The sequence below is a fragment of the Molothrus aeneus genome, chromosome 15 (assembly GCF_037042795.1).
Source record: "Molothrus aeneus isolate 106 chromosome 15, BPBGC_Maene_1.0, whole genome shotgun sequence".
Lineage (NCBI taxonomy): Eukaryota > Metazoa > Chordata > Aves > Passeriformes > Icteridae > Molothrus > Molothrus aeneus.
Window position 1 is genome coordinate 1,983,427 of NC_089660.1, and position 26,064 is coordinate 2,009,490.

Here is a 26,064-nt window from a genome sequence, read left to right on the forward strand (position 1 = left end):
CCCTGGGGAAAATCCATCCTGGGGGAAAATCCATCCTGGGGGAAAATCCATTCTGGGAGAAATCCATCCCTGCCTGCAGGGGTTGGGCAAGGCTCTGAGGTGGGTGGGTGGCACACAAGGGGACTTTGGGAATGTCCACAGACAGCAGGGATGAGCATTTTAGCAGGGGGTGGCTCCACAGGCACCTGTGCAGTTTTTCAGGCTGTCCTGTGATAAAATTCCCAAACTCTCCTTTTCAGGCTGTCCTGGGATAAAATTCCCAAATTCTCCTTTTCAGGCTGGTCTGTGAGAAAATTCCCAAACTCTCCTTTTCAGGCTGTCCTGGGATAAAATTCCCAAATTCTCCTTTCAGGCTGTCCTGTGATAAAATTCCCAATTTCTCCTGGCAGTGCTGCCTGCAGCTCCTGCCAGGGCAGTGTGAAACCCCAGGGTGCTGCTGCCTGGAGCATCTTTATGGATTAGGGCTCTCCAGGTTCTCCACTGGTTTTAATTGGGATGATTAATTGTCTCATCATTAATTCAGTTGGAAATGTGTCATTTTGATGATTTCCTTGTTTGGGGACCGATTTTTTCCCCTGGCGAACGCTCCTGAGGAGCTGCAACGCTGTCACTGCCACCCTGCCCTGGCTCAGCCAGGAGAACTGCAGGGATGGGGAGGAGGAATTAAGGAGCTGATCTGGAGATTTAAAGGAGATTTGGGTGAAGAACCAGCCCAGGGGACAGCACAGGGCCACAGCACTGCAGGTTCCTCTGCTGCCATCCTGTGAAAGCCTTGGCATGCTCAGCACCTTCATCGCCCTCTTTTCTCCTCCTGGGTTTGTGTGGTGCCTCCTCCTCCTGCAGCCCCACCCCAGGGCCCTGCTGCTGCTCAGCCTGGTCCCACAGCCCATTTTTACCTGCAGTTATTGGCACCCATCACCCCCCAGCATCAGGAATCCCTGCAGGGCTCTGCCCTGGCGCACTCTGTGCTCGAGTCCCCTGCTTTTCCTGAATGCATCCAGCCCCTCGCAAACTGCCCTGGCATTCCTGTGTTCCCACCATCCAGGGGCAGCTGGGAAAAAGAAGAGTGGGAAGAGCAGCACTTTCCATTCTTTATTGGTGGAGGAATTTGTTGTTCAGTGACAGGAGCAGAGCTGGGACCCTCCCCGTGGTGCTCCAGCTGCACCCAGAGCTCCCCAGGGCAGCTCCCCATGCAGGGCTGCAGCTCCAGCCCCTGGCTGGGCTTCCCAGGCAGGGCAGGGCTCAGTTCCCCGTTCCCCACACGTTCCCAGTACATCCCCACTGCCAGAGCTAAGCTGGGCTTTGCTGGGCTGAGCACTTGTCCTTGCCAGGGATTGCTCCCCACAGGATGGTTTGGGTTGGGAGGGACATTAAAGATCATTTCATTCATTAAAGATCATTCAATTCATTAAAGATCATTTAATTCCCACCCCTGCCATGGGCAGGGACACCTTCCACTATCCCAGGTGGCTCCAAGCCCTGTCCAGCCTGGCCTTGGGCACTGCCAGGGATCCAGGGGCAGGGATGGGAGCTTCTTTTCAGCTCTTACAGAACCACAGAATGGGTTTGCTTGGGAAGAACCTCAAGGAGCACCAAGTCCAAACACCTCCCACAGCAGGACCTTCAGCAGGAGGTGACTCCTGGAGTGCTGGGAGTGTCCCTGTGTCCTGCCCCTCTGCTCAGGGCCCTCACACAGGCCTGGCTCTTTGTGGGGAGGGGGCTCCTTTAGCAGCTTCACATCAAGCAGCGAGACAATAAATAAATAAATAGGATTGCACTGGAGGGAAAGGTTCTGCAGCTGGAAGCCCGAGGGGGAAGGTCTGAGATGGGGCTCCCACAGTTCAGTACCAGCTCAGTGACCACAGAGCTGCAGCTGGGCCACCACCTGCCAGTCCAAGGTGCACGTTTTTATGGTTTCCAGCCAGTTTTTCCTGCTGTTTTCTGCCTGAGGCTGTAAGTCCTTCCATCTCTTCCTCTGTTTAATGAGTTTTCCACAATCCAGAGTCAGGAGCTCGGTGTGCTCCTTCCCACAGCTGCAGGAGAGGGATGGATGCTGTGCCATGGATGCTGTGCCATGGATGTTGTGCCATGGATGCTGTGCCATGGATGTTGTACCATGGATGTGCCATGGATGTTGTACCATGGATGTGCCATGGATGTTGTACCATGGATGTGCCATGGATGTTGTACCATGGATGTGCCATGGATGTTGTACCATGGATGTGCCATGGATGTTGTGCCATGGATGTGCCATGGATGTTGTGCCATGGATGTGCCATGGATGTTGTACCATGGCTGTGCCATGGATGTTGTGCCATGGATGTGCCATGGATGTTGTACCATGGCTGTGCCATGGATGTTGTGCCATGGATGTGCCATGGATGTTGTGCCATGGATGTGCCATGGATGTTGTACCATGGCTGTGCCATGGATGTTGTGCCATGGATGCTCTGCCATGGATTTTGTGCCATGGATGTGCCATGGATGTTGTACCATGGATGTGCCATGGATGTGCCATGGATGTTGTACCATGGATGCTGTGCCATGGATGCTGTGCCATGGATGTTGTGCCATGGATGTGCCATGGATGTTGTACCATGGCTGTGCCATGGATGTTGTGCCATGGATGCTCTGCCATGGATTTTGTGCCATGGATTTTGTGCCATGGATGTGCCATGGATGTTGTACCATGGATGTGCCATGGATGTGCCATGGATGTTGTACCATGGATGTTTTGCCATGGCTGTGCCATGGATGTTGTGCCATGGATGCTCTGCCATGGATGTTCTGCCATGGATGTTGTGCCATGGATGCTGTGCCATGGATGTTGTGCCATGGATGTTGTGCCATGGATGTGCCATGGATGTGCCATGGATGTTGTGCTATGGATGTGCCATGGCTGTGCCATGGATGCTGTGCCATGGATGTTGTGCCATGGATGTTGTGCCATGGATGCTCTGCCATGGTGCTCTGCCATGGATGTTGTGCCATGGATTTTGTGTCATGGATGTACCATGGATGTGCCATGGATGTTTTGCCATGGATGTTCTGCCATGGATGTTGTGCCATGGATGCTCTGCCATGGATTTTGTGCCATGGATGTTGTGCCATGGATGTTGTGCCATGGATGCTCTGCCATGGATTTTGTGCCATGGATGTTGTGCCATGTATGTTGTGCCATGGATTCTGTTCCATGGATGTTGTTCCATGGATGTTGTGCCATGGGTGTTCTGCCGTTTCTGAGCCTCAGGTGGGAAATCCTGGCTCCCAAGGGTGGCAGGTCCTGCTGAAATGTGACTTCCTGCAGGGAAAGGATTGCCAGGTCCCAGCCTTCCCAAGGCAGGACAGTTGAGATTTTTGTGGAGCAAGGAGAGAACAAAGGCCCCATTCCTGCCCTGTGCCAATCCTCCTGCTCCTTGGTGACAGTCAGGGCCATCCATGCTCTTAGAGGAGAAGAGGTAGACAGAGAAGACACCAGAAGGAGAAACAAGCACAGAATAAATCAAAGGAATCATCCTCCACGCTGCTGTCTCTTGGTCTTGGACAGATTCCTGTTGCAGCTGGATCCCCACCCAGCAGAGGACAGGCTGCCATCACCTGCTGGGCTCCTGACCTGGCCCTGAGACCTGGCTGTGCCTCCTCCAGTCCAGCTGGAGCCCACACTGGGCCTGGTGCTCCCTTCTGGAAAGGCTTTTCCAAGGGGAAAAACCCCTCAGCACGTTTGTCATGGTTTGGACACCCCCTCCTTCAGTTCCCGTGGCTTCCTGGTGTCCTCCAAGGCTCTCAGAGCCTCTCCTGGTCCCTTGGTGGTCCTTGCCCAGCTTCTCCTGGCGGTGCTGCGTGGTGGGTGGTGGGTTGGGATGAGGACCTTGCCAAGGCAGTCACTTCCCACAGCATCCCCTGGCTCAGGGAGGAGAGGCTGTGCTCCCACTCCATCTCTGCAGAGCCCTCACAGCTCAGGGTTCTGAGCAACAGAGGTTGGTTCAGCTCTCCACCATTCCTGGGCATCCAGGGATCTCTGTGGGGGGACAAAGAGAAAGGAAAACAGCGTTAATTTAGCACAGAGAGGTTGGGAAAGAGGAGGGATTCGGATGCCAAAGCCAGGAGAGAGAGATTAAACCTCTTTCCTTGATTGTGGAGATAGGAAATGACTGACAAGCCAGATGAAAAAATGGGAAATTAATTCAGAGATAGAGAAAGGAACAAGTACAGAATATGCCAGTGTTTTTATTTTCTGGAAGTGATATTTTTTAATAAGGACATGTAAAAGATTATCATCTGTGTGTGTAGGAGAAGAAAACAGCTTTAAAGCCAAAATGGGTCTGCAGAGAGGTAAAAAAAACCCCATATCTGTTCTTTGGGAACACAATGCCTCTCTTGGAAGAATTCTGGGTATCCAAACTGGAGTTGTATTTCTTGTGCAAATCAAGGATGAAGTTCCAATGTGACAGGGATGATTTGCACCAGTTTCCCTTGCCAGCATCTCTTAAGAAACATTGTTTGTACTCCATCTGCCCTGCAAATTGTGTTCACCCCTCCTTTTTTCCTTCCTTGCTCCCTTCTTCCCCTCCTTCTTCGTTCCCAACCAGTGCCAGGGCCTCCCCATCCCCTCAGGGAAGATTTTACTCCCAATATCCCACCTCTGTTGATTTGAAGCCATTCCCCCTTGTCCCGTCCCTACAATTCCCGAGGAAAACCGGAAATTTTGCAGACTATGAGCTCTTCAGGAAATCCCTGTGTGAAATAATCCCAGCTCTGCAATTCCAGCAATTTCCACAGGCAGCATCCCCTCAGGGCACCAAGGAGCAGCAGCCCCCAGCCATGGAGGATGGGTGAGGGCAGCTGTGCCTTTGGGCACCGTGCAATGCTGAGCACGCGGGAGTTTCTCCAGAACAAATCTGGAAATTCAGGGTGAGGCTCCTCCGCCCTTTTCCATCAGCTGGGAGCCCGAGGCCTCTTCTGCAGCAATCCTATAGATGGTGCTTGCCAGCTTCCAAGGAAACCTGAACCTTCCCCACAGCTCCCAGGGCAGAGCCACTGGTGCAGTTCAAGTGGGAAGGAAAACGGGACGCTCCAAAATAATTCCATTTTTTGTGCTCAGGAAATGGAGCCACAGAGCTCAGCAAGGTTCTGTCTCCAGCTCTGCATCCCTCACCACCGGGGTTTAATTGCTGCTGCTGTAATTAGGGAGTTTTGCTCATTATGGTGGTGCTGCTCATCACCCCCATCCCTCCAGGGGCTCAGATCCTGGTCTGGCTTTGCCCAGGAAAACAAAGGAAGTCGATGATCCTGGATATCTCACCACAAGATGGTCACAATAATGGCTTTGTGGTGCTCCAAATGCAGGCCACACAGTCTGATAGGAGTTCTGGAATGTTCTGCCCAGGAAGGTGAATGGAGTCCCCATCCCTGGGGGTGTTTAACAAAGCCTGGATGTGGCACTGGGGGCCAGGGTTCAGTTGAGGTGTTGGGGCTGGATTGGACTGGATGAGCTTGAAGGTCTCTTCCAACCCAGTGATTCTGTGAATTCTGCGGTTCTGTGTGATTTTGTGAGATTCTCTGAATTCTGAGTGTGATTCTGTGAATTCTGTATGTGATTCTGTGAATTCTGTGATTGTGTGTGATTCTGTGAATTCTGTGTGATTCTGTGAATTCTGTGATTGTGTGTGATTCTATTCATTCTGTGTGATTCTGTGAATTCTGTGAATTCTGTGATTCCAGGAATTCTGTGAATTCTGTGATTGTGTGTGATTCTATTCATTCTGTGTGATTCTGTGAATTCTGTGAATTCTGTGATTCCAGGAATTCTGTGAATTCTGTGATTCCGTGTGATTTTGTGAATTCTGTGAATTCTGTGATTGTGTGTGATTCTATTAATTCTGTGAATTCTGTGATTGTGTGTGATTCTGTGAATTCTGTGAGATTCTGTGACTGTGTGTCATTCTGTGATTTTCTGAATTCTGTGATTCTGTGATTCTGTGAATTCTGTGTCATTCTATGAATTCTGTGAATCAATTCCAGCAAAACCCACGGAACAGCTCTGCCATCAGCTCTGCCCCCCAGAGCAAGCCCTGCCTTGCTGCTGAGTCCCAGGGCATGCTGAGCCCGAGCTCCTTTGCAGTAAATCAGCAGCAGGGCTCTGCAATGAAGGAATCAAACTCCTTTTGCAGTAAATCAGCAGCAGAACCCTGAAATAAAGGAATCAAACTCCCTTCTGCAATTCCAGCGCGGCGCCGACGTCAGCGCAGCCATCCCGGATTTATCCTCGTGTCTCTGAGAGAGGATTTAGCCCTCACTGATTTATTCCCCTGTAAAAGTGAGGTGCAGGGGGAGGGGGTTTGCAGCAGGCCCTGATGGAAGGCAGGGCTGCCCAAATGGTGGCAAAACCCCAAGAATTTTTATTGATGGGCTCCTCTGTGCAGAGGGAGCAGGGCTGGGAGATGGCAGCTGGAATAAACAGCACAGCCCTTCTCCCAAACATCTGCCTCGTAAAAGCACAAAATCAGATGTTCTCCTGGAATGCTGCTGGCTGCTCCCAGTGACACGGACAGAGCACAGCTCGCCTGACCCCTTCCAACATTTCCTCTGCCCTGGGAGCTGAATTCCTCAAGGTTCACAAGGCAAAGCTTAATACTCAAACCAGAAGTTGGCTGAGGAAACCTTGCAGCCTCTGGTAATGAGCAGTGCCTGGTCACCTGTGGGAATCCTGGATTCAGCAGGATGGATCAGCCACACCCCACCAAGCCAGGGGTGCACAGCCTTGTTAACAGCTTCCCAGCTGGAATCCTCTCCTTTCCATTGCCTTATTTTGGCTCAGGACACTCCTAGGAGAGGTGGAAGCCCGGTGATGACGTTATTGGTCATTAGTCCTAATTAATCCCGGGCTCAAGGACAGCCATTGCACAGGGTGAGGAGCTGATGGGAAAGTCAGAATTCCCTTTCCAGTCAATGGGAATGGATTGCTGCCCACAGAGTCACGGCAGGAGCTTGAAATGGCTCCCGGGGGACATTTCCCAAGGGGTCAAGGAGAGGATGAAGAGGAAAACAAATTCTCTGTGGGTTGTCTTAGTGCTTTGCACTAAGTGGTTTTGCAAATCAGCAGGAACAGCAGTGACAGGACAGAGGGAATGGCTTCAGACTGACAGAGAGAGGGGTTAGATGGGATGTTGGGAAGAAATCCTTCCCTTGAGGGTGGGCAGGCCCTGGCCCAGGGTGCCCAGAGCAGCTGGGGCTGCCCCTGGATGCCTGGCAGTGCCCAAGGCCAGGCTGGATGAGACTTGGAACAACCTGGGACAGTGGAAGGTGTCCCTGCCATGGCATGAGATGATTTTTGAGGTCCCTTCCAACCCAGACCATTCTGAGAATCTCTGATTCCATCAATGTTATATTTGCTTCACTCCATTTGAGCCCTGTACCCTGTGGAATCTCCACAGGAGCTGGATGTCCACGGACATGGAGCTCCCTGCAAGGCAGCTGAGCAGCTCCTCCCCACGCAATCCAGGGATCCAGGGTGGAATGAGGGCAGAGCAAGACAGAATTTCCTGCTCCAGCCCTCCAGGAACCAGGAAAATCTGCCAGCCTTGCCCTGCACCGTCTGCACCTCCACGGGGGTCTCACAACCCAGCCAAGCCTGGCACAGCCCTCTCCAGACTGTCCCCCCTTTCCTTTCCTGCCTCTCCAAGCTTTCCCTGGAAACTCCTGCTATCTTATCCTGTTTCTGCAACCTGTCATCCCCCATGTGCCAGCAGCTCCTCCTGGAACATTTAAACAGCATCTGCTGCAAGTGCAGAGTGTGAGAGGAACCCCAGGGCTCAGCAACAGGAGAGGAACCATCAGGTGCTCCTGCACAGCTCAAGGGGAAAGATAAACCTGTGAATGCCTGATAAAAAGCCAAGGTGTAGCATAAAAAACAACCCCAGAGCGTCCCAGTCCCAGATTTAGTCTGGTTTATGATCACTTTTGTCTAGGAAAGGAAAAATTCCAGCTCATCCTTCCAGTTTGCTGGGCCAAGCCCAGCACAGCCCAGCTGGGCTCTTGGTCCAGCAGCCACAAAGCCAGACTGGGACACAAATTCCCAATTCTTAGCACATGTCCAGCTTTCCCCACGAGCCAGTCCCAAACTCACTCCACATATCTGCTGCTGCCTGTGGCATCAAACTTCTCTGGAGGTCCAAGTCCTCTGTGCCCTTCACGCCCACCTGGAGGGTCTCCCAGCACTGGGATATCACTCAAATCCACCTGAGGGAAGATCCCTGGCTCCCACACTGGTGCAGCTCCATTCCTAAACCCCAAACCTGGATTTTCATCTCCTTTGCTGAGGAATAGTGTCCCCATCAAGTGATGGGTTTGAAGGACTCCTTTTTTCCAGGCAGAGGATCATCCAAGCACCTCTGGAAAGCAGCCAGGACGGGAACAGCTGCAAAGCAACAGGCTTTTAAAGGCTCTGTTATCCCATTTCCCTCTCCTTCCCTTGTCCCAGCTTTTCTGAGGGGTTTTTTCTTCTTTGTTCAGTTCTGGGGAAGTGGAAGGACGCTGCTTGCTTTGGGTCCTGTGGGGTTTGTGAATCATCTAACAGAATGAATGCTGTTCCCAGCAGAGGGACAAGGGACCAGGGATAGAACCATGGAATGACTGGGGCTGGAAGGGACCTTGAAATCATCCAGTGCCACCCCTGCCATGGCAGGGACACCTCCCACTGTCCCAGGGGCTCCAGACCCTGTCCCTGGGCACTGCCAGGGATGGGGCACCCTCACAGGGAAGGGTTTAATCCCAATGTCCCACCTAAACCAATGCAGGCAACACTTCCCCTTGCTTTGTGGCACTGTCATTTCCTTTCCTTGCTGTGATGCCAGCAGAGTGTAGATGTGTCCCTAAGCCTGGCTTACACCCAATTTCCTCTGCAGATATTCCAGCGAACACAGGACTTAAACCCAAGCCAAACAAGTTAACAATGAGCAGAACAACCTTCTCCCTGGAGGAGCAACAGGTCCCCTCCTCCACCTGCCTTGGGCTGCTCACAAAGGAAGATCTGGGAAGGAATTTGGAATTCTCCACCTGCCTTTGGGCTGCTCACAAAGGAAGATCTGGGATGGAATTTGGAATTCTCCACCTGCCTTTGGGCTGCTCACAAAGGAAGATCTGGGAAGGAATTTGGAATTCTCCACCTGCCTTTGGGCTCCTCACAAAGGAAAATCTGAGATGGAATTTGGAATTCTCCACCTGCCTTTGGGCTCCTCACAAAGGAAAATCTGAGATGGAATTTGGAATTCTCCACCTGCCTTTGAGCTGCACACAAAGGAAGATCTGGGGTGGAATTTGGAATTCTCCATCTGCCTTGACTCCTCACAAAGGAGGATCCGGGGTGGGATTTCATCTCCCTCCTGCCACAATCCAAGCACAAAGCTCTGCCAAGCTGCTCTCCCTGGCCCTGCTGGGGCAGGGGGTTCTGGTGGGGTGCTGGGATGATCCCCAGGGTTCTCTCCCCGTTCCTGCAGCCCTGGGGAACCCAGAGGCAGGAGCACTGCTGTGTGCCAAGCTCAGGAGGCCATGGAATGCCAAAAGCATGGAGACGCCACTAAATCCTCCCAAGAAAACAACAAACATTGATCCTCCAGGTGGGAGAGAGCCAGGGATCTGACAGAAATGGGATTATCAGCAGGTGCCTGTGAATGCCTGGAGGGGATCCACACCAGAAACATCCCACATTGTAAGAAAGCAGCGTTTGTGAACATTTGGATTAAAAATCCTTCCCCAGGCCTGGCGTCATCGCTCGTGGAATCCAGCCCTGAACTCTGATTTCCTCTGACTGCCCCAAGGAGTTCCTGGAAAACTTGTAAATGGACTTGGGGTGGTCAGCTTGATTGTTTTATGCAAAATACCTCAGCGTCAGGGGGAAATGCAGAAGGACTTTTATTCTAGGAAGTCCAACAGTGCCTGGAGAATGAGTGCTCAGCCAGGGGTTTGCTTCCTAGCACAGAACCCAGGGATATCCTCTCCACCTGCTCATGCTGCTGTCTCCCACCCGGGGACAAGGAGAAAATCTTCTGTTGCAGCCTGAGCAGCGTGTCCTGACTCTCAGGAATTCCCTGCCCAGGGTGGAGCATCCATCAGCTCTCCCTCCATCCCCTCCTCATGGAACTTCAGGGATCCAAACACATTTATTTCAGCCTGCAGGAGTGGCAATTCCTGCAATTCCTGGCAATTCCTGCAATTCTGGCAATTCCTGCAATTCCTGGCAATTTCTGCAATTCCTGGCAATTCCTGGCAATTCCTTGCAATTCCAACTCATGGTTCAATCACCAGATTTTGGGGGATGCTGCTCCTGAGGAGTTTCATGGATCTTCCATCCCATTAAATCAGTGACAAGCAGGTCAGGAATGCCCAATTACAGGGGCAGGGAGAGGGACAGAGCCCCAGCTGGCCTCTTGTGCAACACATCCCCACTAACAGTTTCCAAAGCTGCTGCAGAGCTCAAACCCCATTCCCAAAATCCCCTCAGGCAATGGCTCACTTGGAAGTAGCTGCTACTGAGAGAAAATCCCGATTTTCCTCTGATCCTTCTCACCCACATCAAAGGGTGGAGCACAGGAGCTGTGCCAAGGCCTGGCAAACACTGCCAGGGCTGAACCTGTGTGGGAAAGGCTCCATCCAGCACGGCTGGGCTCACCCCAAGCTTCGCTTTGGTTTGGTTGGGCTCACCCCAAGTTTTGGTTTGGTTTGGTTGGGCTCACCCCAGGCTTTGGTTTAGTTTGGCTCACCCCAAGCTTTGGTTTGGTTGGGTTCACCCCAAGCTTTGGTTTGGTTGGGCTCACCCCAAGCTTTGGTTTGGTTGAGTTCACACCAAGTTTTGCTTTGGTTTGGTTGGGTTCACCCCAAGCTTTGGTTTGGTTTGGTTGGGCTCACCCCAAGCTTTGGTTTGGTTTGGTTGGGCTCACCCCAGGCTTTGGTTTGGTTTGGTTGGGCTCACCCCAGGCTTTGGTTTGGTTGAGTTCACACCAAGTTTTGCTTTGGTTTGGTTGGGCTCACCCCAGGCTTTGGTTTGGTTTGGTTGGGCTCACCCCAGGCTTTGGTTTAGTTTGGCTCACCCCAAGCTTTGGTTTGGCTGGGCTCACCCCAAGCTTTGTTTCAGCACAGCCCAGCTGGGCTGGCAGAGGGTGCTGATGCTATCACAGGCAGACACAACACCCAGCAGCCAGGCAGGGCCAGGCACCCAGGGCTGTTTACCCATCACACCTGGGCAAACACTGCCTGTTTTCACAGCCCAGCTCCCAGCACCAGGGCTGGGCTCTCTGCTCTGCTCCCTGGCAAGCCCCTGCTGCAGGGACTGAGCAAATGGTTGGCATCTATCAGGGAGATATAAAAAGATTTCCCTGTGGGGTGGAGCTGGTGATCTCATGGCTCCAGTCACGGTGACCTGCTGCACTTGATGGATGCAGCCCTTGCTCTGTGCCCCTGGCAGCAACATCACTGCTGGAGCCTGGGCTTGCCTTGTCCCCTTCTGAAAAATGAGTATTTTATGATTGCTTTTTGGTATTATTAAATAATATTAAAATAATAATAATAATAATAATAATAATAATAATAATAATAATAATAATAATAATAATAATAATGTTGTGAAATGTTATATGTGTTGTGTCATAAAGTTATTATTAAAATGAAGTGAATATCAAAATGAATATTATACGTGTTGTGTTAGAAAGTAATGCTGTATTAATTCTCCTAACTAGTGTGTTAAATATAGTTTTAGGTTACAACAAAATGTTAAAATAGAAACTATGCTATGTGGGAGACTTTTCTAAAGAAAGGACTCGCAGTGAGGTAGCAGCCACAGGACACCTGAATATTTCAGAGAAAGGGAATGCATTGCCCCATTATCAGGAGAAATGAACTTCTTCCCACCTCGTTCTGCAGGACGATGCTGTTAGGATTCAGAGGAAGAAGCTGACACTGCCCAGACAGAATCCTGTGTTTGAATGGAATTTATGCATCATGGATGAGGTGTATGAATATGCAACAGGTTATTGTTTTTAAGGGTTAATCCTCTGTTAGCGTGGGTCCTTTTTCAGGCTTATTTTACCCAGAAAGAGGTACCCAGACTGTCTGTAACTCCTTGTTTCTATTGTCTCATATTGTCCTAATTCAAATTGTCCAAATTATTCCTATTCTAATGGTATTCCTATTTTTATAACCATTTTATCGCTATTAAACTTTAAAATTCTTAAAAACAATTTAATTGGCGTTTTTCACGCCCCCTTTCCAGGGCAAGCCCCACCTCTCAGCAGAGCAGCAGGGCCAGTCCCTCCTCCTGACCCCAGAGATGGGGCTGGCAATGACACAGACACTCCTTGCAGGAGGAAGAGTGCAGGAATGTGCCAAAATGGCAGGGGCGGGATGCTAAGGGCACACAAGGCTTTCATTTTGCTCGTTCATTTACTGTAATTTCCCTCCCGTTTAGGGAGGTTGAGAAGCCCAGCAGTCACCCGAAACCTCATTTGGAAATGGGTGGTCCCAAGGCTTGTGTAGGAATGGCAGGAGAGTTCAAGGCGCTCGCTACAGCCCTCCGAGGGTCTGATATGGGAGATTTTTTTAGGCGTGTTTTATTTTAAATCAGCTTCATAGTTACGACAGCACCGAAATCTGAAGGACCCCAGAGCTGGGGGAATCCTCTGGTTCCTTCACACCTGGCCCTGGGCTCACTGCAAAGGCAGGAGGGCAGAGCAGGGCTCAGGATCACAAAAAGTGGCCAAAAAAAACCCCCTGTGCTGTGCAATGAGAGTGGTTTCTGTGCACAGAAATCAGCAAGAGGGGTGTGGGAATAACTGAACTTCCCATAAATTACTGGAAGCCAAACTTGAGTGAGCTCCATGTAAGGAAGATGAAAGGAGGAGCGGGTGGGATTTATTCAGCTCCACGCATTTATTCAGCTCCATTACTCTCACCTCCCAAACCAGTCCAGCAGCCCTGTAATCCCTCAGCAGCTCATCTCCAGATTGTCTCTATTATTAACAACAAAGGGCTCGTTATTCCCATCACCATCCTTTGAAGGAGCCGTGGATGGGGGTGAGGATTCCTGTGGGGAAAGCAGGGTGGAGCAGGAGACACAGATTGAGGAGGTGATGTCCCTCTGCCTTGGCAGGGGCAGGAGACACAGATTTAGGAAATTATGTCCCTCTGGTTTGTCCCGGACTCTTTTATCCGGGGAAGAAGTGGACACCCCTCCCTTCTGCAAAGACACAGCCTGAAAATCTTCCACTTCTGAGCAGGATAAACCATCCCTGGGTCTGCGCTGGAGCAGAGAATCCCTTCACAAATCCACAAGTTTCTCTTATTAATTATAACAAAAAAGAATTGGAACTCCTGGCTAAACCCACAGGGATTTATTTCCTCGAGCAAAGCCCCAGAGGACCTGGCTTGGCTGTTCCTGGAATTACCACTTGTACAGAAATTGCCATTATCAGCCTGGGACCTGGCTTGGCTGTTCCTGGAATTACCATTTGTACAGAAATTGCCGTTTTCAGCCCCATTTGCATTGATGCAATGCACCCTCAGATGAATCACCCAGGGGAGGGGAAAGAGGAAAGTTCCTGCAAACACAACCTGGTCCATCAGGGGGGAGGAGAATTCAGCAGGTACTGAAAGTCCATGGAACAAGCTGGCAGGGGCTGCAGACACTTTTAAAGACTGAAAAAATACAACATAAAATGGATTTCTACTTCTGCCAGGCAAGGATTGCACGTTGGGAGTGAAGGATTTTAGGGGTCCAGCTCTGAGTCCCATCCCCTCTGTGATCTGGAAGATCTCAGTGTCTCACACCCACCTCAAAAGTGGCAAAGGTAGAGAAGGGTTTCCTCCTAAAAAATACAATATAAAATGGTTTTCTATTGCTGCCAGGCAAGGATTACATGTTTGGAGTGAAGGATTGTGTCTGATCCAGCTTTGAGTCCCATACCCTCTGTGATCTGGAAGATCTCAGTGTCTCATAGCCATCCCCAAAAGCAGCAAAGGAAGAGAAGGGTTTTATCCTAAAATAATACAACATAAAATGGTTTTCTACTATTGAATGGCAAGAGTTGCACGTTTGGAGTGAAGGATTTTGGGGGTCCAGCTCTGAGTCTCATCCCCTCTATGATCTGGAAGATCTGGTGGCAGCTGTCTCACAGCCACCCCAAAAGCAGCAAAGGTAGAGAAGGGTTTCATCCTAAAAAATACAACATATAATGGATTTCTACTGCTGCCAGGCATGGATTGCATGGCAGGTCCTGGCAGGGGGCAGAGGCAGGTCCTGGCAGGTGCAGTGGCAGGTGGCACTGAGCTGGGCTGTGAGTCACCAGGGCACAGACTGGTTTCTAATCTGGGCCCTGCTGTTTGTCACCATGAGCAGGGTGACACCTTCACGCTGCCTTTCTCTTTTCCTGCCACTGACAAGGCTCAGACAGGGCTGAGGAAGTTTTGAGGAGTCACACCCAGAGCCTGGAGGGGACATTTTGGCCTTTCCAAGCGCTGTGTGTGTCAGTAACAGCACAATCTCTGCCCGGGGACTGCACAGCCCAGGCAGCTCCTTCTCAGGGTGGCCATGGCCCCTGGACAGACATCCCCGTGCTCCAAGGGCTCCTGTTAGTGATGGCACCCAAAGGATCCTCACTTAGCATGGCTTTTTCTCTAAAACTTAATTTTCCTTGCGATAATTTGTGGGCTGGCTAATGAATAGAACAAACACCTGAAAAACTCAACAATGCATGTCGCAAATCATCTGAATTTTGCAATGCCTAATCAAGGTAGTCTTTTTTTTTCAGGGGAAGAAAAACCTATTCCATTATTAACAAAGGATCTCTCTCAGAAGTGTCCCATTGAAAAATGGACATTTGGACCATGGTTTGCATCCCTGATACAGCCAGGGTCCCTCCCAGGCCCCCAGCCCGTGGGTTCCCACCTTCCCGTGGGAAGTCTGGAATTCCCTGGGGCACAGTGAGCTGGGAGCCCCTCCACTCATCCTCTGGGGCTGCCCATGGATCAGCCACCTCAGCAAGTGACAGTGACAGTGACAGTGACACTCGTGTTCCCAGGGAAACAGCAGGGCCACAGCCCTGGTCACACAGGGAAATCTGCATGGTGGACATACCAACAGAGGTGACAATGCTGGCCTGTCCCTTCCCAACACACCACAGCTCCTGGCTGGCATTGTGGAGACCTCAGGATGACAAACAAAGAGCAAATTAAGACCAGCAAAACTCCTGGGAGTGATGGTGATGCCAAAGCCCAACAGCATCCCAGGCACCCAACTCCTTCCCACAGCCCTTCCATGGGGAAAAAAACCATTTCCCCTTCAACTCTCCTGGCTGGCAAGGTGGTCAGAGGCTGAGCTGGATTCTCTGAGAGGTCCTTCCCAGCCTCAGTGGCTCTGTGATTCCCCATTCCCACCTCCTTATCCCCGAGGCCAGCAGGGACAGGGCGGCTGTCCTGGTTTGTCTCCATACCTGTCACACACTCACCCCAAAGGCATCCCTGGCTCCAGCATGACAGGAACGCCTGCCCCACGCCCTCCCAGCCATGCCTTGGCAGGCAGCAGGGCAGCCCTGAGAAGGAAGCAAAGCTACTGCTCATTCCAGAGGCAGCCATCATCCCCAGAGCTCCGGGAGCACAGAGGGGACGTGGCAGGGCACAGGCACCAGCCAGGCTGCCTGGCCTGAAACACAGATCCTGGACAGAAACACAGATCCTGGACAAATGCAGATCCTGAACTGAAACACAGATCCTGGACAGAAACACAGATCCACAGAAACACAGATCCTGGACTGAAACACAGATCCTGGACAAATGCAGATCCTGAACTGAAACACAGATCCTGGACAGAAACACAGATCCACAGAAACACAGATCCTGGACTGAAACACAGATCCTGGACAGAAACACAGATCCTGAACTGAAACACAGATCCTGAACAGAAACACAGATCCTGGACAGAAACACAGATCCACAGAAACACAGATCCTGGACAGAAACACAGATCCTGGACTGAAACACAGATCCACAGAAACACAGATCCTGGACAAATGCAGATCCTGAACTGAAACACAGATCCTGGACAGAAACACAGATCCTGGACAAATGCAGATCCTGAACAGAAACGCAGATCCACAGAAACACAGATCCTGAACTGAAACACAGATCCTGAACTGAAACACAGATCCACAGAAACACAGATCCTGCCCTGAAATGCAGATCCTGCCCTGAAATGTAGATCCTGAACAGAAACACAGATCCTGCCCTGAAATGTAGATCCACAGAAACACACATCCTGTACTGAAATGCAGATCCTGCCCTGAAATGCAGATCCTGCTCTGAAATGCAGATCCTGCCCTGAAACACACAGTCTGCACTGAAACACAGATCCTGCATGCAAACACAGATCCTGAACAAAACCACAGATCCTGCCCTGAAATGCAGATCCTGAACAGAAACACAGATCCTGCACTGAAATGTGGATCCTGCCATGGAGCACAGATCCTGTTCTGAAACACAGATCCTGCCCTGAAATGCAGGTCCTGCCCTGAAATGCAGGCCCTGCTCTCACAGCATTTCCCAGCCCTGCTTCCTCTTCTGCAATCCATTCCTTCCCTCTCCCTCCCTTTCAGGGGATCCAGCCTCCTGAGTTTCCTGCTGGTGCTTGAGTCATTTTCCCTCCTAGGACTGATTTCTCATCTCTAATTGTTTCTCCATCTTTTTACACTCTCCTAGGGCTGTAGTTTACTTTGTCTCTCTATTTGGTTGCATTCGTCTTTCCACGTAACAATTCTCCATCGATTCCTTCTCTTCCCACCACCAGTCTGTGCTGGATTTGTGACTTTCATGGCAGAGCTGATAGGAGCCTCGTTGGACATCCAAACCTGTCCTAAAAGAGTTCTCTATAACTATATATATAGTTATATATAACTATATAACTTATAACTTATATAACTTATAACTTAAGTTATAATAAGATAACTTATTATCTTAAGTTATTATTAAGATAATAACTTAATCACCTTAAAGCCAGTCCTTATTTCCCCTGAGGATGGCAGCAGCCCTTCCTGGCTCTGATCCCCCAGGAATGCCAAGGGAAAGGCCTTAGGGAGCCACACTGGCAGAGCCTGGGGTTCACAAACACAACCCCCCTGATTTTAGGGATCTCCCAGCCCTAAAAACATCCCCCAGTGGCTCAGGGAGGCTCAGGCTCTGCAGCCTCAGCCCAGGCCTGAGAAATGCATAAACAGCAAATGGCCTCTGGGGAGGCCCTGCCAAGTCCTTTCTCCCTCATGTAAATATTTTTTCCTCTCAAGTGTATGCGAGTGTGAAAAACTTCTCCTTAATCCTCTTTTTTTTTTTCTGCCTGGATGAAGGAAATGCTTGTTCATCCCTGGGTGGGAACAGCTTCATCTTGATATCTTGCAGCTGAAGCAAGAACCACGCTGCTGAAAACATTTCTTATCACCCCCAAAGCCACAGTGGAATCAGATAAATGGTGCCTGTCAGGACTTGACCTCCTTGGTGGCTGTTGGATGCAGGTCCCATGGGACAGCACATTGGGAGGCAGCCTTGAAGACTTCAGAAGCAGTGCAAAACATCCCTGGGGTTTCAGGATTCCAGAGTCTGAGAGTCCCACTCTGTTGTGTTTGACACGTGAGTGGAAATGTGTGGCTTTTTCTTTCTGAGAAAAACTGGAGACCTAAATAAGTTTCTTGCAGTCTGGCCTTCAGATGAAATGTCTCAGTGGGAGCTGTGTGTGTTTTCTGATGGTGGTGGTGAGAGGAAGTGTGTCTGCACACAGCAGAGCTGGTGGCAGCCCCAAAATATCTGTGGGGGAACTGGGTCAGTTCAGAGGGGAATCTGTTCTGACTTCTCAGAGCTTTCCTCCCTCTCCATTGCCCTCGCCTGCTGGGGAAGGCTGGGATCAGGCTGCCACCCTCTGCTCCAGCCCTCTGAGCTGAGCTCTGCCTCATGAGGATCAGGACTTGTTGCTGATGGTGGTTTTTGGGAGGAGCAGTGTCAGCAGCACAGCCAGCCCTGCGATGCTGAGATAAACCTGAACCAGCCTGGCCTGGGGCTGAGGCCTCAGCAGAGCCCAGATCCTGCCCTGAGCCCTGCCTTGACCCCAGAGGGGCTCATGAGCTCCTTCAGAGAGCCAAGCCAGGCTCAGAGCTGGCTTCAGATGCACCAGCAGCTTTACAGACAGAAAAATCCCTTTGGCACAGCTCGGAGGCAAGGGGAGCTCTGAGAGCAGGGAGAGCACAGCCCCAGTGGGATTGTGTTGGTGAGCCCCAGGCTCTGCCCGTGGCCACTGGGGCTCCCCAAGGCCTTTCCTGTGGCATTCCTGGGGGATCAGGGCCAGGAGGGGCTGCTGGCATCCTCAGGGGCAATAAGGGCTGGCTTTAAGCACCTTTTAAGCCCAAGCACCTTTCCAGGTGAAATGTTCCCTGTCAGGGATGTCCTGTTGTAACAGGGATGGGGAAAGGTGGGTGGCAGCTCCTGCTCCCCCGTGGATGCTGAAGGCCTGAGTGATTTTTTCCTCCTGCAGTCAGCCATGGCTGGGGCTCTCTATCCCTTGAAAGCACAAATTATTGTAATTTGGCAGGAAGTGCCTGCTGTAATCTCCCTGTCTGAGCTGCATAACAATTCCCTGCTGCTGTTTCTGGAAAGGAGAAGCCTCAAAATGTGCAGTGCACGGTGTCCTCTGCTGCCAAGGCTTCATCCCGGGCTTCAGTGGCACAGAGGACACAAAACCCTCATCATTGCAACATTCTGGGCTGGCATCCTGCTTTGCAATCACTCCTGCTCTTTCCTCACCCCCGCCTGCAGCAGGAGGGGCACCGGGACACCGGGTAACAGAGACCAGGAGGGAGGTTGGGACCTCTCCAGACAAACACCTCCAGGAGCTTTTCCCAGATGAGGCAACCTGGGGCAGGCAGGGCTGCTGCTGCCACCCCCTTGCTGCAGGACAGGTCACCCCCTCACCTTCCCCCAGCCCAAATTCCAAACCCCCACAGCTGGGGAGGCTGCAGCTCCCTCCCAGCCCCGGGGGATGCTGGCACTGGTGGCAGCAACAGAGCATTAAACCCTGCCAGCTGCTGGGAGTGCTGCCACGGGGGCACACGAGGGCTGCCAGCCCAAACAGGGAAGCAGGTGGGTTTCTAAACCCCTGTCTGCAGATCCTGGTGGGAGAGGGGAAAACCAGAGAGTGCTGAGCATCCACGGCCTCCTCCCCTGCCAGGGCTCAGAGCACTGGAATAATAAATAATAAATAAAATAGCAAATAAATAAAATTAAAATTAAAATTAAAATTAAAATTAAAATTAAAATTAAAATTAAAATTTAAATTTAAATTTAAATTTAAATTTAAATTTAAATTTAAATTTAAATTTAAAAAAATAAAATATAAAAATGAATAAATAATGAATAATGAATAAAAAAAATAAATAAATAATAAATAACAAATAACAAGTAATAAATAATAAATAATAACAAATAATAAATAAATAACAAATAATAAATAAATAAAAAATAATAATAAATTAAGGAAGTTTTTGTCCACACTGTGTTTCCTCCCTGTTCCTGGAGCTGTTGGTTTTCTTTAATCAGCCCTGAAGGATTCACTAGGAAAATGCTGGGAAATATGGGAGAAATTGGCTTTAAGCAAGGACACTTGACTACAGCATAAATCCCATAAATCCTCTTTATTTCAACACATCAGTCAGTGGGACCTGCAGTAAATACTTGGAGTTTTGAACATACAGATCTTCATCTCTGTACTTATCTGGCACAGCAAACCCTTTACATTTCCTTGTTTATGTTCAGCTCTAAGTATTGCTGTATATAGATAATGGATACACACACATAGATCTGTACGTGCACTTGTGCAAAAATGTCCTTACCAAGGACAGGAAACAAGTGAATATTTCCCAATCCACTCTCCCTGGCACTGGAAATACTGCACAGAAATCCAGCTGGGTGCTCCTGCCATAGGGAAAATGGCAAAACTGAAGTTGCATGCATGGAGAAGCAGCAAATACACTTTTTTTCATGATGGAGAAAGTTAAAAAAAAATCTCAGTGGCCCCTTAAATTCTGTGCTTCAGCACCTTTACACACAGCAATTCCAGCTGCCAGATCCAGGGGAATGGGGTTTTCCACACTCCTAATCTCTGGTCCATTTTCAAACATTTGGGGGCATTTAGGAACTGAAATCTCTGCCCTCCCTCTCTGCTGTGCTGGGCCCTCACCTTCAGCCGAGCCCCAGGGTGAGTCTGTGGGAAATAGTAAAGATAAGCTCATTATAAGTGAGTTTTTACCATATTTAATTGTCTCAGCCATGCAATGAGGCTGATGCTGCATTGAAAGCTCAAAGAACATGAAAACAAACCCCAAACACAGGGTCCAGCTCTACAGGCTGGGGCAGGCACAGCCCTGACAGTGCAAGATGCACCTGTGGGCAGTGCTGGACTGCAGGAATTGCTGAACAATTTGGGATTCGAGGCACTTTGGGAACAGCCACTCCTAAAAAGGCACTCGAGCCACACTTCCAGGCGGGGATCTGCACCCAGAGCCTTTTGCCTCCTCCCTGTTCACTTCCACATCTCCCCAGGGCCACAGCAAGCAGCATTTCCAGCCCTGGCTGCCCAGGCTGGCGAAGGATTGGTGTAACCCAGCAGCTTTCTGTGCTGGGGATGATGGAGCAAAGACAGCCCTGCTGTGCAAACTGCAGCTCCCCAGTCCCAAGCAGCAGCCACAGCCAGGCCAGGCTTTTGTAACAACACCCAAGCTGTGTTTGTGATGTTCACCCCACCAAGACTTTAAAAACAAAACCGATCTGCTTGGCCAAGGTGGATAAAAGCAGTGAATGCAGGGCCAGGCTCCAGCTGGCTGCACAGCAGCACCTGGGGGTTGTGTCCCCTCTGTCCCCTCCTCTGTGGCAGTGGCACGAGGTACAGCCAGCAGCACAGTGTTTGCTTCAGCCTGCTCTGTTTGCTGGGAGAATTTAATGTTTGTCACTGATTTCCCTCAAATGAAGTCACCACCGTGTGTTTTATCAGATGTGTTTAGCCTGAGCCAACTCTGCCAGTGTAAAATCCTAAAATCCAATTTAAACAGCAACTCCTGACTCCAATGCTCCATTTTTTAATATGTCTATAAAACTTTTTAATATAAAATATTTTAACAGGGTTTAGTTGTTTTTTTTTCCCCAGCCATGGAAAGATTTGGCTTTGGTGGTGCCATAATATTTTTTCCTCCACTATTTCTCTCTTTTGATTCCAGCTGCCCCCAGAACTGCACAGTTTATATTTCACCAGTTTTACTAATGTTGCCTTATAGGAAAGAAAGCAATTCTTCAACACCCAGACTCCAGTGCAAGCTTGAGGTTTCCTGGCAGTGCAGCTGAGCTTTGCAGCACCGAGTTCATTTGTCCAGTGCAAAGAGCCCAAAATTCCCTGTCCCTTCCAGAGCCACGTGCTCTGGGTGCTGGAGTGCTTCTGCAAATAATCACTTGCTCATCTCTCAGCTTTGGCTACCCACAGCCACAATATTTGAAGTAAGGAGAGGAAGCCAAAAAAAAAAAGAGAACAATTATTTGGACAACAAACCCTGCTCCGCCAGTGCTACCGAAATGCAAATAATTCATCATGGTGAAAACACAAACCACAACAGAGATGTGGGCATGGGAATTCCCTGTGCCACAGGGTCCTGCCTCAAAGTGGGGAGACTGGAGCCTGCTGGGGGCTGGCCTGGCCCCAGCACTGTGGGACACCTCACCCCTCTGTGCCCTCTCAAACCCACGGTGCCCTGGGCATGGCAGAGCAGCAGGGACTGGCAGCAGATCAAGTGACAGAGGAGATAAAGCAAGGCAGAGATATTGATCTCTGCAATCAAGAGGTTAATGCTCATTTCCCCTGAATGCTGCTTAATAATCACAGCCTGCAAGGAGCTAAATTGCATCTGCAGCCCCTGGGTGAGTGCCTGCACTGAGTGTATTCCTACACTGAGTGTATTCCTACACTGAGTGTATTCCTACACTGAGTGAGTGCCTGCACTGAGTGAGTGCCTGCACTGAGTGTATTCCTACACTGAGTGCCTGCACTGAGTGTGTACCTACACTGAGTGTGCACCTACACCGAGTGTGTACCTGCACCGAGTGTGTACCTGCACCGAGTGTGTACCTGCACCACCTCCCCACCCCTGCACATCCTCTGAGCTCTCTCTCAGTGCCAGTGGAGCATGGAGTGAGCAGTGCCCTACTCCCAGCCTCTCTCCATTTCTTCCATCCCTTCCAACCCCTCTCCATCCCTTCCAGCCTCTCTCCATCCCTTCCAGTCCCTCTCCATCCCTTCCAGCCTCTCTCCATCCCTTCCATCCCCTCTCCATCCCTTCCAGCCTCTCTCCATCCCTTCCAGCCCCTCTCCATCCCTTCCAGTCCCTCTCCTGCCCTTCCAGCCCCTTTCCATCCCTTCCAGCCTCTCTCCATCCCTTCCAGCCCCTCTCCATCCCTTCCAGTCCCTCTCCTGCCCTTCCAGCCCCTTTCCATCCCTTCCAGCCCCTCTCCTGCCCTTCCAGCCCCTCTCCTGCCCTCCTCCTGTCCGTGCTTACCCGCGGGGCTGCCCCGCGGCCTCTCACGCCACAAAGTGTCACCGTGTCACCCTTCCTTGGCACTCCGAGAGCCTGGGGCACTGCTGGCACCGCTCCCCGGGCAGCAGGTGAGGGCACGGACAGGCAGAGGGCGAGGGAAGGGCTCCGGGCACATTCCCTGTCCCTGCTGCGCTGCTGGGCTGCGCAGGGGACAAGAGGAACCCAGGCAGCCACGGGGCTTGGGGAGCACAGGGCTCTTGGAGCTGCTCCTCCTCCCCAGGCAGGATCAGCAGCACTTTGGGAGAGAGCAAAAGGAGCAGCAGGAGTTCCCAGAGCGCTGCGTTTTGCCCTGAGAGCTCGAGCAGTTTGTCGCCACACCTGGAGCAGCAATGTCCCCTCCCGGCCGGGGGATTCCCTCCAGCCCTGCCGGCACCAGCGCTCGGGGCGAGTCCTCAGAGCAGCCAAGGGACTGCCGGGGGTGTCGGCACCAGAAACCCCGCTCCAGAAACCCCGCTCCAGCCCCGCTCCAGCCCCGCTCCAGCCCCGGCTCCTCCGGGACGGGCACGGCTGCCCCAAAGCCTCTCTGCCTCCTCCTGCACCGGGACTCAGCCCGGGTGGCCATTCGGCACCCACACAGGGCTCCCGGGCCCCCAGCGAGCCCCGCACCCCAAAACTGACCACGACAACGACAATGCCACCAACAGCCCCGTGGTGCGGAGCGAGCGCATGGAAATGCGGAGGGTCCGCACACCCGAGCATCCCCGAGCATCCCCCGGGACACCGCGGCTCGAGAGGTCCCAGGAGCAGCTTTTCCTGCCCCTTTCACGAGAATTCCTGAAAGAACCCGGCACTGCACACCCTGCCAGCCGCGGGTCCAGCGTGTCACACCGGGGTGAGCCCCCAGCCCAAATCACTGCTCCTCTCCAGCCAGGGACTGTCCTGTCCTATCCTATCCTATCCTATCCTATCCTGTCCTGTCCTGTCCTGTCCTGTCCTGTCCTGTCCTGTCCTGTCCTATCCTATCCTGTCCTGTCCTGTCCTGTCCTGTCCTGTCCTGTCCTGTCCTGTCCTGTCCTATCCTACCCTATCCTATCCTATCCTATCCTATCCTATCCTATCCTATCCTATGCTGTCCTGTCCTGTCCTATCCTATCCTATCCTATCCTATCCTATCCTATCCTATCCTATCCTATCCTATCCTATCCTATCCTATCCTATCCTGTCCTATCCTGTCCTATCCTATCCCGTCCTGTCCTGTCCTGTCCTGTCCTGTCCTGTCCTGTCCTATCCCAAGGGACCTGCAGCCGTGCCGCGGTCGGAGCGGCGCTTCCAGGGTGCCACGGAAAACCCGAACCCCGTCCCGTGCCACCTCCCCCGGCTCGCTGTCATCTGAGACTCGCAGTTAAACAAACCGGGCGCTTTACGAGCTTTTGGCTGGGCTGTGACTGTAGCCGGGTGTCACTCGACTTCCCAGTGCCACATTCCTGAGTCCCACAGTCACAGGCCCACATTCTAGGCAGACGCTCCGTTTATTTCTATCTTTTTTTTCTTTTCTTTTTTTCTTTTTTTTTTTTTCCCTACAGAAAGTCCCGTAGCACTTGGCAGAACAAAACCCCAGAGAGCATTCACAGTTTCTGGGCTGTGATCAAACTGTCCCAGAGCCGGCAGCCCCGAGCCCGCCCCGCTGCCTGCATCCCTTCCCCGCCGCTTTGTCGCAGATCAGATTCAGGGGTTTTGCCGTCTCCGCAAAGTGCCCCGGGCTGGGCAGTCGTGCCACCCCCGCCCCAGGTGCCCTCCTGGCCAGGAGGGCTCCCAGAGCCACCAGCGGGGCGGTGACAGGGGCACCGGCAGCAGTCCCACCGGGGCAGGGGCGTCCAGCCCCGCTCCCGGCCCCCAGCAAGGTCGTTCAGTCCCAGGTCAGTTCACGGCCACGGCCAGAAAGTCCCTCTGGGGACGAGCATTCTGCACAGCCTGGCATCCCCCACCCCCTGAGGGACCCCCGCGTGGTGCCCCAAACCAGGGGAGCTGCCAGCAGCCCCCCTGCCCTGCCAGGGCCAGCCCCGCTTGGCAGAGCCCGAGTTTGGGGTTTCTCGCAGCTGTTAGGCTTTAGTCGCTCTCTAGAAAAGAATCACTATTGTTATGAAAAGAGGGCGATTTTCCTTGCAAAGGCTCCTCCGTGCAAGCCCCGCCCGAGCCCCGAGCACCCTCCCCGGTGGGCACAGTACCTTTGCCGTGCAAAAAGTCCTCGGGGCGAGGGAAGGAGCCCTCCTCGCAGAGCAGCTCGCAGGTTTTATCCGGGGCCAGGGGGTAGCCGTTGTCCTCCTCGTTGTAGTCGCTCCTGCCGTTGCTGTTGGAGTAGCCGTTGGCGTACATCTTGAGGGCGGACCTGCGCAGGCACAGCAGCTCCTGGAAGGCGTACCTGAAGTCGGGGCTCCGGCAGTAGATCAGGGGGTTGAAGGCAGAGTTGACGTAGCCCAGCCAGTTCAAGAGGATGTACAGGTACTTGGGAATGATGTTGTCCTGGATGACGTGCACGATGTTGACGATGAAGAAGGGCAGCCAGCACAGCGTGAAGGTGCCCATGATGATGCCCAGGGTTTTGAGGGCCTTGTGCTCCTTCAAGAAGAACTTGGAGGAGCGGCGGTGCCCGGCTCCCCCTTTCTGCTCCTGCTCCTTGTTCTGGGTGTGAAACCTCCCCTCGCTCCTGTCTATCTTCTGCAGCTGCTTCTTGGCCACCTGGAAGACCCTGGCGTACACGAAGACCATGACGACGAGGGGCAGGTAGAAGGAGATGATGGAGGAGGCGATGGCGTAGGCTTGGTTGGTGAAGAAGTCGCAGCACATCTCGTCCTGGTAGCAGCGGATGGCATCCTCATGGTCTGCCCGGTACCAGTGCATCTGGATGGGCAGGAAGGAGGTCAGGCCCGACACCACCCACACCACCAGGATGACCACACGTGCCTTGCCCTTGGTCAGCAGGCTCTGGTACTTGAACGGGGAGGTGATGGCGAAGTAGCGGTCCACGGCAATCACACACAGGGTCTCGATGCTGGCCGTGACGCACAGCACGTCCAGAGAGGTCCAGAACTCGCACCAGAAGTTCCCAAACTTCCACATCTCCATGATGATGTGGCAGGCGCCAAAGGGCACCACGGCCAGCCCCATGACCAGGTCGGCACAGGCCAGCGAGGTGATGAAGTAGTTGGTGACGGTCTGCAGGCGCTGGAAGCGGGCGATGGCCGTGATCACCAGCACGTTGCCGAAGACGATGGCCAGCACGATCAGGGACATCAGGATGCCCATGCCCACCATCCACACGTCCCGCGACACCGTGGGGTCGGCGGCGCTCTGGTTGGCGCTGGCGTTGCCCCCGGGCAGCTCCGTCCCCGCCTCGGCCATGGCCCGGCGACAGCCCCGGGGCGGCGGGCGAGGCTCGGCTCCGCTCGGGGCTCCGCTCAGGGCTCTGCTCAGG

General features: G+C 52.1%; 1 protein-coding gene across 1 annotated transcript; it reads right to left on the reverse strand.

The window, feature by feature from the left end:
* Nucleotides 1-1,078: 1,078 nt before the first annotated feature.
* ADRB2 (adrenoceptor beta 2) lies at nucleotides 1,079-26,064 on the reverse strand. Its single transcript, XM_066560267.1, has 2 exons — nucleotides 24,818-26,064; nucleotides 1,079-4,018 (listed from the first exon to the last, which is right to left on the reverse strand). The coding sequence occupies exons 1-2, from the start codon at nucleotides 25,989-25,991 to the stop codon at nucleotides 3,984-3,986; spliced, it is 1,209 nt and encodes a 402-aa protein (XP_066416364.1). The 5' UTR covers nucleotides 25,992-26,064; the 3' UTR covers nucleotides 1,079-3,983.

Bases quoted from the DNA above. Each gene is read 5' to 3' on its own strand.
- ADRB2 (XM_066560267.1), bottom strand. From the start codon at position 25,991: ATGGCCGAGGCGGGGACGGAGCTGCCCGGGGGCAACGCCAGCGCCAAC. The intron at 4,019-24,817 runs GTACTGTGCCCA...GTCCCCCCACAG, and splicing joins GGACTTTTTGCACGGCAAAG to AGATCCCTGGATGCCCAGGA.